This window comes from Pangasianodon hypophthalmus, chromosome 6, assembly GCF_027358585.1.
Source record: "Pangasianodon hypophthalmus isolate fPanHyp1 chromosome 6, fPanHyp1.pri, whole genome shotgun sequence".
Lineage (NCBI taxonomy): Eukaryota > Metazoa > Chordata > Actinopteri > Siluriformes > Pangasiidae > Pangasianodon > Pangasianodon hypophthalmus.
In genome coordinates, this window is record NC_069715.1 from 27,924,276 (window position 1) to 27,936,629 (window position 12,354).

At 38.4% G+C, this 12,354-nt stretch overlaps 1 protein-coding gene across 2 annotated transcripts in view; it reads right to left on the reverse strand.

Moving 5' to 3' along the window:
• wdr59 (WD repeat domain 59) overlaps positions 1-12,354 on the reverse strand; it is a 21,740-nt gene continuing 9,386 nt past the window's right edge. Inside the window, exons 15-27 of one of the 2 annotated variants that reach the window (XM_034305151.2) lie at positions 11,887-11,982; positions 11,556-11,700; positions 10,543-10,612; positions 10,312-10,465; positions 8,440-8,493; positions 7,184-7,317; positions 7,017-7,098; positions 5,898-6,010; positions 4,653-4,794; positions 3,738-3,816; positions 2,462-2,585; positions 1,854-1,996; positions 1-778 (exon numbers count right to left, since the gene is read on the reverse strand). In XM_034305151.2, the coding sequence (XP_034161042.1) occupies positions 543-778; positions 1,854-1,996; positions 2,462-2,585; positions 3,738-3,816; positions 4,653-4,794; positions 5,898-6,010; positions 7,017-7,098; positions 7,184-7,317; positions 8,440-8,493; positions 10,312-10,465; positions 10,543-10,612; positions 11,556-11,700; positions 11,887-11,982 (1,572 nt within the window). In that variant the 3' untranslated portion in view covers positions 1-542. The remainder of the gene's footprint in view (positions 779-1,853; positions 1,997-2,461; positions 2,586-3,737; positions 3,817-4,652; positions 4,795-5,897; positions 6,011-7,016; positions 7,099-7,183; positions 7,318-8,439; positions 8,494-10,311; positions 10,466-10,542; positions 10,613-11,555; positions 11,701-11,886; positions 11,983-12,354) is intronic. The other variant, XM_026914381.3, reaches the window with a different exon arrangement.

Consider the following 12,354-nt stretch of genomic DNA (forward strand, 5'->3'; position numbering starts at 1 on the left):
TGGTGCAGTTATTTAAACAAATTTATTTCTTCATTTAGGGCATAAACTTTGTAGGTGCTGGTTAATCATTTAATACTACTCCCTTACACAAGAGCACAGTTCTTAGCTATTCTCTTTTCAAATGAAAAGACAGAACACAACATACAAAACGGAGCTTTTCAGCTGTGAGTGTAAAATCAGCAGCACATTCAGTCCATCTATACGTGTTGGTGTTCACAGATTGAGGAGAAAACCCTGCAATGTAACCGAACCAGGACTGCATAAAAATGGCACTTCTTTTTTTTTTATGAGCAATTATTACTGAATAAGGCTGGTGTAAACTGTAACTCATGTGTTTGTGGTTTCTTGGTTTCTTGCATACTGTGAAGACCACTATTATAAAAGGTCTAGTCAGAGCAGCACAGAAATCCATGATCTGTATCAGTGCTGTTTATTAAAAAAAAAAAAAAAAAAAAATCAACAGTCCAGGCTCTGTTACAGTACCGAGAGGTTTGAGACGCACCCTGAGACCTTCGTCATGTCCGGGTCCGTGTAGAAGAGGTTCAGAAAGTGCTCTGGAGGAGACAGTGACAGCCGCAGCCCGTAGGACAAACTTCCTGCGAGCGGAACCACTCCATCATGTGGCTCGTGTGGCCGCCGTGGCCGCAGCTCAGGCAGAAATTGGACGAGCCGCGGACGGCCACGTGGCAGATGGCGCACTGGAAGGTGAAGCGCTTGCACACGGCGCACTGAGTGCCTCTGGCCTGGCTCCGACAGTGGCAGCAGTACACGCCGAACTCTGCAAGACAGAAACACAGCAAAAACACACCATCACTGGCAGCATTTTATAGAAGCCGAGAATATTATCTACAGTAAATGATGTCACATATCTAGAGTAAAATCTGTGTCAGAAAAAGCATCATTACTATTCACAGAGGGATAAAACGGGGCAGCTGGAGTTAATGTTTGACCTTAGATGATACACACACATCATTTTTTATTATTTAAAGGAAAACATCTTGCACATTAATTTTAATAATTAACATGTCTTTATTTTATGAGGAAATTCTGAGTTGACTCTTTTGGATCAAATATGTTTCATCAACTTCTTCACGTTGGTTCACAGTTTCCTACATTACCCAAAATGCCATGCTGCCAGTGGGAAATACCGCTCGCTTCAGCTCTACCTTAAGAGAGCGCTGCAGCGGTGCTTTAGTCCTTTCGTCTGTCCAGCTCTCTCACCTTCTCATCTGTACACTCTGCTCAAACACATCAGCTTCCAAAGCTGCACCATCATACTCGTCATCTCACAGATCACTAACTAGCTGAGCTGAGTCTCTTATCTCAGTGGTGTATAGCTGCATTGCATTCTGGGACTCTGAGTCCAGTATTTGCGGCAACGTCTCTACAACGTATACGCTGGATTTCTCATTAATATGACTTCTGAAAGCTGTAAAATGATGAGTGAGAAAAGAAGCTCTTGCTCTTTTGTTTTTAGGAGCTAACAACAAAACCTGACTGTTATCAATTATTAGAGATAACTGATTTTATTTCTATTAAACATCACTGTAACTGCGCTAGCAATAACAGTGTCCCCTGTCACATCAGAGTGACACACAGCTGTTAACTTCTCACGGGAATAATGAAAATACAGCACCAACCAACAAATTATCACCAGAATCACTAAACACATCAGAAATATTTAATTCTAAACATAATAAACATGCTTCTTTAAAAAAAATAATAAAGTGGCTGCTTTCTGAAACTTGTACTTTAGACAGAAAATCATTTTACACTTATTCACCCATGTTATTTAGTAAAATGTTGGACATTTGTGATATGATTCCACTTCATTATAGCAAACGTGAACTTACCGATCCCCTTGTGTGGCTCTGGAGGGCAGGAAACAAACTTCAGCACTTCTGCCCTCTTTTCCTTCAGCCCCCAGCGGTGCAGAATCTCTCCGTAACACTTCTTAAAGTCGTCAAACTGCAAGGTGTTAGCCGGGTCTAATAATCTGAACAACCAGTAACCATGAAACAAAGTTAACCACAGAAATAATCTGGGAGTGAAGATGTGATAGAAATATAAATGTTAAAACCAATTTTTTTTTTTTTAGAATTTAGGTGTTTTTAGTTCCCGTCACTGCAAGCTACTTCATCTCACGTCCCATCTCTTATCTCATACTCACATCTGCACACACTTCTGACATCAGGATCTCTAAGCAAGGGAATACACACACAATGCTAAGGGCAGGAGTGTGTACAGGTCTGAGTGTAAATAACAAATGCAAAGAGAGGGACTAAAATCGCTTTTTTGTTTCACGTATTTCTGTAAAAATGCTAATAATTGAGCATATGATATATGAAATAGTAATCCAAACTGTACAGCTATGAAATCAAAAGATAGGACAGAACATGAGGGAGTCACGAACAGAATAAAGTCATATAATAACAGTTTAGTGCTGCAGCAGATTGATGACCTTTTGTTCATGTCGTGTTGCTCTTTCTCTCGTTCCCGGGGATCTGTGTAAGCCTGGTTTGCGTAGCGAACGTCGTCAGGAGAGGACTCTCCCCACGGTAGAGCTTGTTCAGCATCCCGTCCAGCTGAAGAAAATAAAAATGATTTTAAAAAACGGGTAAAAACATCTGTGTAGATTTCCAGTCATTCAGCACTGAAGTTTTGACCTGGAATTTAAATTTTATCCAAAGTCTGTCCTAATCCGTACAGCACTAGTAGTTTGTTTAAAAACTACAGATATGTGCAAAACCCTTACTTTGAAATGATTAAAGATCTTTTTTTTTTTACAAACTTGGTTGGATGTGCTGCTTCTGGAAGCTTCTTTCACATTAATTTCCTTCTACGTTTTGGTAGTGTCACTGTATCTGCCTTTCTTCTATTTCTGAATGATTTAATAGTCTCACTAAATGCTTTGAGATCTCATCATTCACCAAACTGGACAAGGGGATAAACTGAGCAAAGCAAAGAAACTTTCTCCTCTAAGCCGATATTTCACAAACTGATCCCCCCCTTATTTACATGTCATGTTACATGTATGTTACATGTAAATATTATGACTTTATTCTCGAAATCTTGCATTTTTCTTTTTTAAAACATCATCATAGATTCAAAAATGTCAACATCGCTGTGGTTTAATAATAAATATATACATAGCTACCAACTAGACGAACATGCTAAAGTGTCAGTGTTATGATGTCTATGGAAATAAATCATTTCCAGGTCACAGGAGATGAACAGCTCCAAACAGGTTCTCCAAGCAATCATCTCAGGAGTACTGTAACCTGTAGATTCATGTTCTGCTTGGAACCATAACAGTAATTTCTAATTCCTAAAAAAACAATAACTTTTCATGTAATGAAGGTTGCTTTTGTCTTGGCAGTGAGAGATGTATTGTGAAACTGGAACTGGGATTTCCAGCCAGGATTTATAAACAGTGTTAAAATTAGGAAAAAACTGGGGGAAAAAAATTATCCCAGTTCCAGTCTTGACAGGTTTGTATATATGTATAATGTGCTCTTTCAACACACTGAAACATGATTCCTGAGCATGTGGCTTTGTAGATATGCAAAGTAACCTCATTTTAAACAACACATGCCAAAAATGTCTCATCGGAATACACACACAAAAGAAACCCAGATATCTGATAGAGATGAACTGTGTTGCCAAAATACAGAGACAGAGCTGAAAGATCAGTAGGATGAGGTGATGTTAGAAAGCGCAGCGAGCGAATTACTCACCCATGTTCCACGGAGCGGTGATGGAGTCGGAGGTACTGGAGCAGGAACCAGACGTCACAGAGCTAGAAGTGAAGCTGGGCTGAAAAAAAAGTGACAGTGATAAAAGCAGTGACTCTTACTTTTCATCATGTGCTGAAGGACAATACTGTGTAAAAACTAGTTTCTGAAACAGCAACATCGATCTTCTACAGTCTACTTCCCCAGGATGGTAAAACAAACATCTCGCTACATCTACCACACTAAATAAAAAAAAAAACATTCTATAACTGTGACTAAATAATATAATAATAATAATAATAATAATAATAATAATAATAATAATAATGCTTTTCAATAACCAAAAGATGATGATATCCAAATGTATCCAAGAACATGTCATTTTAAACTATTAAACCTAATATATGTAGAATATTAAATTATTTAATATTTATAAATTGACAAAAAACCACTAAAAGAAGCCTAGGACCATCTCTTCACCATTATCCTCATTAAAAATTCCTGAATTTATGAATATTCATAAATATGCAAATTGGAAACCCCAGAGTCCTCCTGAGCTGCATCATCATCTCTGTGATTCATTTATCTACATCATCCTCTAGTAATTTGCATATCAGACAAGATTGGTTCAAAAGTATGGAGCTTATTTTGTGACATCATTAACTCATATGTAGCCCCACCCCCGAATCATTTTTATACAGAGGTACAGAAAAAAATCTGATTTAAATTTACAAAAGATGTGACTTCATTGCTCTGTAAACATTCTATATAATCATAAACCAGCCATTCAAAATGAGTTTGTTGGTACTTTTAAGAAGAAAAAAAAACAGCGAAACGCTCTCTCTGCTCAACAGGAAAATAAAAGACTTATTATATAAGAGTGTATCAGAGGAGAGAGTGGAGGATGAGAGGACTCACATAGCGCGAGTGGTGGAGGGTGAAGCCGGAGCTGCGTGGGCTGTACAGTGTGAAATAGTCCTGAGGGATCCCCTGACCCCTGAACACACTGCACAGCATGGCCAGAGTCTGCACGTCACTCATCTGACTGTAGTGTTCAAGCCTGCGGAGAGAAAGAGAGCAAACAACTGGGATTACTCCTCAGGACCGCAATTCCACACCACAATCAGGATGATGAAGTGCTGCTTAGGAAATTAACCAATTGGAGTGAAGAAAGGAAAACTGTCAAAGGAAAAGAAAACTATTTCAAGAAATTTGACCTTGCTATGACCTTGACCTTGTTTGGATCAAGTCCAAAATCTGTTCAGTTCATATGATAATTTGATTTAAATCCTACAAACATTCAACCACTCAATAGCTTGAGATATTGTGCTAACGAGAATCTGGGACTGACACACAGACAGCAGGATGGATGCACAGACACACGGACAACCCGAGTACATGATGACGTCGTTCTCTGAAATATCAAAGGTTTGTAAAATACTCAAGTAAGTTTCCAAAAAGACTATAATAACTTGTTTATTTTAAAAGTAAGTCAAGAGTCTTGAAGGCTGCTGTCACACATACATGTAACCACATGGAAATTAAATAAATAAATAAATATTCGTTTGTTTGTTTGCTTGTTAATTGATTGAGTGATTAACAGCAAAACGCTTCCAAAGGTTAAAAAAAAAAAAAAAAAAAACCTTTTCAGAAAAGCACCAAGTGACAACAAGAGCTTTTTCTTTTTAACTCCCAACCAGTCAGGTCACAAGTGTGAGAAAAAAGCGGCATGGAGGACAAACTGCTGGAGAGAAAGTAACTCTTGCTGAATCAAAAAATGTAACTAATGCAACCTGAAAATAAAATATAATTTGCAGTGTAACTAAAAACAACATGTCTTGCTCATGTGTACATGATGTGATGGATGTTCCACTTTAACTGTAGCTGCATGCAGTCACATCACACGAGCAGTTCAAATTCTCTTGGTTTTCTGCCTCCAAAGCTACAGCAAAGACAAACAACCTCCTCATCACACCAATACACCAATCTTTATTTCATCTGTATTACTGATAATAAGGAAATCATGAATATTGGAAAATAGACAGCAAGCTAGTCTAGTTAGTTAGCCAATATGAGCTAGTACTAGCACCAGAGCGTTGTTATGGTTACATTATCTAGGGCTGTTATTCACATCTACTGTTACTAACACAGTGTAACACTCACAAAGTCTCCAGTAGCTGTCGCCCAAAAGGGTGTCGAGCCCAAGGAGTGTCAGCGTCAGGATCGGAGTCAGGACACAGGTCGAGACTGGTCGCTGCAGAGGCCAAAGCCCAAACCTTCAACACAAGAGTTAAAGTGTTAAAATACACACAAATACTATCTGCTCAGAGGTGTGTCCCTTCCCACTGATAACCAGAGTAGGGAATAAAACACCTGGTGGTGTGCTGTTATTGGAAAATAATCAACATCAGGCTAGTGTAATGCAGTGGAGTTATTGTTTCCATACCAAAACTGATTATTTTCCCAGAACAGCATACCCCAAAGTGTTTTATTCTTACTTTTATACTGTTATACCACAGCAATTTGCCAATGACGATCATTTTCCATCTATTTGATATTTGTTGATATTTGTTCTGTTACTGATCGCACTTTACATACGCAGTTTTTGTTGGAGTTTATAATGATGTTATTGTCTGTATGTGTGTTGATGGTGTTTGTCAGATTATTAATTTCCAAATTCCTAATTGTGAAGCACTTTCGTCAACTCTGTTGTCTTTAAATGTGCTATATAAATAAAATTGAGTTAAGTTGAATCTATTAAAGAATGACACATTATACTTTTTATCCATATACTGTTACGTTTAATGCTGTTGTTACGTTAATGCACCGTCCACGAATGTCTATGAAGTCGTGGAAGTTAGTCCCTGTTATCATTTACGTTAAGCAGCTATAAACAGTGATTCCCTTTCCTGTGCCAGAAAATTTACGATTACAGTTTTACCTCTCTGACTGTTACAAGCACTGACACTGGAGACTCCTTCCAGAAATGTTAACTAAATTCCTCAGAGTTTCCTCAGAGAAAACTCAACAGCTACACTCTTTTTAATCCGTTTATACAGAGCGTTCATCGCACAAGTCCCTGTAAATGAGCTGTTTCTATAGAAACGATAATGCATTAGATCGAGCGCATTAATATAAACCTCTAATTTACAGCTGCACTACTCTCAGGGCTGCTATTATAGAAAAATAAATCAACACCTCCTGACCAATCAGATTCAAGAATTCAGCAGCCCTTTGGTATAAAGTGAATTAATGCGTGTTACTTTAAAGTTTGTCACAGACCTTTGCTAAATCTCTGCGTCCTACTGTCAGAGCTGCGGCTGCATTCTTCTGACACGTGTCCCGTATGTCGTTCATATTTAATCTGGAAAAAAAGGAAGCATTTAATACACCAAAACAAGCTTCTATATGAATACTGTAATAACGTATTTGGAAAGAGAGGTACTCACACGTAGGTCTCTCCGAGGGCTTTGTGAATGGGCAGGAGACAGGAGATCTCCTGTATGATCACTTTACCAGCCAGTTTGATCGTTTTATTGCTGTAGTCGGTTCCCTCTCGTTTCCCTTTCCAGCGCCGTGATTTCTGATGCACATTATGAAAACACAACAATCAGGAAAATCACTAATCATAAACTACTGTTATTTAAGAGGGTTAGTGCTAAGATTACATCTAATACTAAATTAGATCAGGATTATGCTTTTCAGCAGGTTTTTTATTTTGCTTCTCAGCTTCTCTCAGTTGCGAGGAAAAGTTTTCTTTGTAAAACTCTCCTTGTGTGTATAAAAGCAGGAATCTTGTATAATGAAGCCTATAAACATTTCCTCAGAGGACACTGAGCTGTACTATTGCATCTTTCTGGACAACACAACATTGTTACGTGCCCTTAAAAAATGTAATAGTAACAGAACTACCAGACAGTGACCTCTAAAGGTTTGTACACAAAAATCTAAATTACAGTTGAGTGCAAAGGTTCGATGATTATTTCCGCACAAAAGAGGGAAGATGTTTTAGTAAATATTTATATTACATTCGTAAATGGAGGTGCACAATTATATATATATATATATATATATATATATATATATATATATATATATATATGTGTGTGTGTGTGTATATATATATATATATATATATATATATATATATATATATATATATATATATATATATATATATATATATATGTATATATGTATATACATACACACACACACATATATATATATATATTTCGCTTTATTATTGTAACACACACTATCTGACTTTTTTGTTACTTGTGCTAATGAAGGAACATCTGTAAAATGCCACACACTACACATCTTTCATTCATTCTTCAGTAAGCGCTTTATCCTGGTTTGGGTCACAGCAGATCCGGAGCCTATCCCGGGAACACTGAGCACAAGGAGGGAATATATATCTCTTCCTCTTCACTTTGTCTAAAGGGTACGCAAACTTTTGCACTCTGTATATGTTAGTTAGTAGAACTGATCAGTATGATATCCAAGGTGATTATAGAACTGGCAAAAATTACACGAGCAGCAAAATAAGGATAGAAAGCAAAACCGAAACCGGTAGTCCCTGATTGAAGGATTCGGCTTCTTGTGCATTCGGAAAAGAGAAAGTAAGAGATGGAGAGAGTGGAAAAAGAGGAATAAATGGTAGGAGGGAGGGAGTGAGGGATGGAGGGAGGGAGCTCAGTACCGGACAGTCAGCAATAGTCTGCACAGACCAGCGGCGATGAACAGACAGAGGCTTCTGATTGGTGTGTGGGATAAAACAGACCACGGCAACGTGTGTAAAGGGGGGACAGTCCATCAAAACACAAATGGAATTAAAAAAAAAAGAAAGAAAAGAAGGATACAGTACAGAAAACAGTGAGTGAACACACAACACAAGGCTACTGCAAGCAATAAACAGAAACCTCATTGATACGAACTAGCACATATAACTAGCTAACTTGACCTCATCTCTATCCTGGGAGCATTTATTATTAAGAATATCTGACAACAGCATCTGAGGAGCACAGATCATTCGAAATGATTGATTGGAGTGTCTGTTGGAGAGATTGATAACGGTCACTCAGCATCTTGGTGAGATATTCCAGTGATTATAGTTATAATTGATACTTTAGCAATAAAGGAATACTCTGGCCTTTTTTTAAACCTAATCTCTATTCACAGCATCTACAGAGTCTAAGGACAGTCTGCGTGAATTCTTCAGTCAAAGGTGTTTTTGGTCTCCTGAGCTGTGCAACAGAAGAGCGTTCACAGCATTGTCAGGAGATTGTGAGTACGAATCCAGACAACGTCACAGCAATCCATGTCAAATAGCAAAGAGAGCGAAGTTGGCCGTGCTCTCTGGGTGGGAGGGGCATACACTCTCCTCTACCAATCACAGCAACACTAGCAAATCATGGTCATCTGTGAGCACATGTATGCGTAAGAGGCACACAGCACTTTCCTCTGAGTGTGTTACACTGCCCTGTGACGCAGCATGAGCAGCAGTTTGAAAAGATGTGGTTGGCTGGCTTCATGTGTCTCAGAGGAAGCACGTGTTAGCCTTCACCCTCCCTGGGTGGTAGGTGTTGCATCATAGGGGAGAGCTGTCTGGTGCGTGGGAAGTAGGTGGTTTTGGGACTACTTTTTACTAAGGGATTGCAGCACTGTTGTGGCTCTGATACTGTACAGACACCACAAACCCTTCAGGAATGTGTAAATACGGCTGGTTTCACACTACCTAGTGTTTTTTCTACAGAAAAAGCTGAGTCCTTGCTAGTACTGACTAACTAGCTGTTATTAACCATCCATCTTCTGTACCGCTTATCCTAAATATCCATCCATTCATTTTCTGTACTGCTTATCCTAAATATCCATCCATTCATTTTCTGTACCGCTTATCCTAAATATCCATCCATTCATTTTCTGTACCGCTTATCCTAAATATCCATCCATTCATTTTCTGTACCGCTTATCCTAAATATCCATCCATTCATTTTCTGTAGCACTTATCCTACACAGGGTCACAGGGAGCCTGAAGCCTATCCCAGGGGACTTGGGGCACAAGGCGGGGGACACCCTGGACAGGGTGCCAATCCATTGCAGAGCACAATCACGCACACAGTCACACACCCATTCACCCCTTACAGACAATTTAGAGATGCCAATAGCATATGAATAATAATAATAATAATAATAATAATAATAATAATAATACTAATACAGATTAGAGTTATGGCTCTGGCTTTGGAGAGAGAAAATTAACAGTACTTGTGCAACTACTTTAACAAGTGGGACCAGCCAATGACATCAGATACCAATAAACATCCCAAAAAGTAGACAGAGATTAAGTTGAAAAATGTTGTAGTGTTTCTTTAATACTAAAGTACAACACCAGCAATCACTGTATCAGTCTCCTCACCGTTCTGTCTGTTTACACTCCAACTGATCATTTCTGATTATGTGTTCCTCAGATGCTATGTTGCCAGATATTCTTAATACTAAATCTTCTTAGATATTCCAAATAAAGCATATTTATTATAATTTTGCCCTGAGGTATCTACACAGCCTGTCTTACCCGCTCCTTGTAGTAGAAGGAGGAGATGGACACTTGTTCTTTATCGGTGCGTGTCGGACTCCCGCTGTAGAGCCGCAGCGTGGACTGAGACTCGCTGCGCATTTTCATCGGAGTCATAAGGCCACTGTGGTACGCAGACAGCGCTGAGAGGGATCTGAAAAAGACACGCTTATTCATTATACTATAATATTAACATAAACATCATGAAAATTTTAGAGTTTGAAGGTTTACCTAGGTGTAGGTTCTGTAGGAGGGACAGTGCGATGCATGGACATGGGCCGAGTGAAGTAAACCAGAGAGCCTGCAAAATGAAAATATCTATTAGAATTTATATAATATTACTACAGCAATATCGATCTCTCGATTCTGACTGGTCAGAAGGTGTTTAATTCTCTATAACAGCAACTCTGACAGTAGTGCATCTCCAAATCACAGGTTATTGTTTCTATAGTAACAAATTACACAGGGACTTGCATGGCAAACGCTCTATATAAACAGATTTGGGGGAAATAAGTGTAATTGTTGATATTGTGAATTTTCTTCTGTAAGGAGATGTTATTTAACATTTATGAAAGGAGTGTCCAGTGTCACTGCTTTGTAAGAGTTAAAGGAAAAGCTGTCACTTTAGGTTTTCCGACATGTTCAGGACAGAAAAGTTTATGCTTTGCAGTTTCTTGGTAACATGACAAACTTGCAGGTTTTTTTTCTAACTTATAAAACTTTAAGAGTAAATAAAGGAGAGGCTGGTGAGAGAAAGACTGTTTATAGCTGCTATAACATAAGCAATAACAGGAACTAACTTGTGTTGCAGACGATCAACAACAGCGGCACTGCTACACATCGGGCCACATCACACCACCACATAGTTGATTATTTTACTATAACAGCAATTCTTCAAGTGCTACTTTTGATGCTTTTTTCCCCCATTAGTCTCATTCGTGGTATATGCAAGATATATACATATGTATGTATAACTAAATGAAAATTTTATACATGCATGCACAGTATATAAAAAATCATTTATGGGTCAAAGATAAAACGACAACAAAGTAGTTAACTTGTTACTAACAGCGCAGAATTACAACGTGGTTTTCAGAAAAGAGGACAGAGTATTGGGTATTTTAGCTGAAAATTTACAACATATTCAAAAGTATAAAACAGTTAACTCAGATAATTAGGTAAACAGGTAAACAGACAAGTTCCTGAGAATGCACAATTTAAAATACGAGGCTTTCATGGCTCACCTGTGCCGCAGAAGCGAGCACCTGAGGTACGTGGGAAAGGGATGTTAGCGTCCTGGTAAGAGCCGTAAGTGTTGGTGACACGAGGGAAGGCCGGAAGAGCAGGGCTCACCGAGTTACTGAACACATGGGGATTAGTGCCGTCCTCCTGCATTGCACATACAGGTCATGTAAACTGCATCCAGGGGCAGGGACATGCAATACACGACTAAAACTACATAAAAAGGGTTGTGTATGTTGTATATTTTTCATTTTGCTATTAAACTGAATCCAAATTCCATCATAAATATAGCGATGCTTTTCCCCCTAACATATCCGCTGTTGTGGAACTGACCGCGTCTGATTCGAGGCAGGACACCAGCTGCCTCACACACGGCTCCAGGCAGTTTTGGTTCCTCTTCACTTTCTGAAGTGACGTGTCTGTCAAAATCTAGAGAGAAAACAAACACGAGATGACACCATATTGCCAGAGGACATCACAAATTTAAACTCGATTTATTTTATGTATAAGTGACATACTTGTTAAAAAAAAAAATTTAAAAAAAAAATGCGAATCTCTTGGCACCTCACGGTTTTGATTTAGGATGATGAATTGATTCTTTATGTTTCTTAATATGTCTTGTTTTTTATTTCTATAGCTTTCTGGTTTTAAAACATAACACTATCATTTTTATGCATCTTAAAGAAAACACCATCTTCATATTGTTGAAAGTCAAAAGAAATCCACACTGGCATGTTTCAGATCTTTTACTATTAATAAAACACACTTTCCCTGTAAATTTTGATTAAATGGCCTTTATGT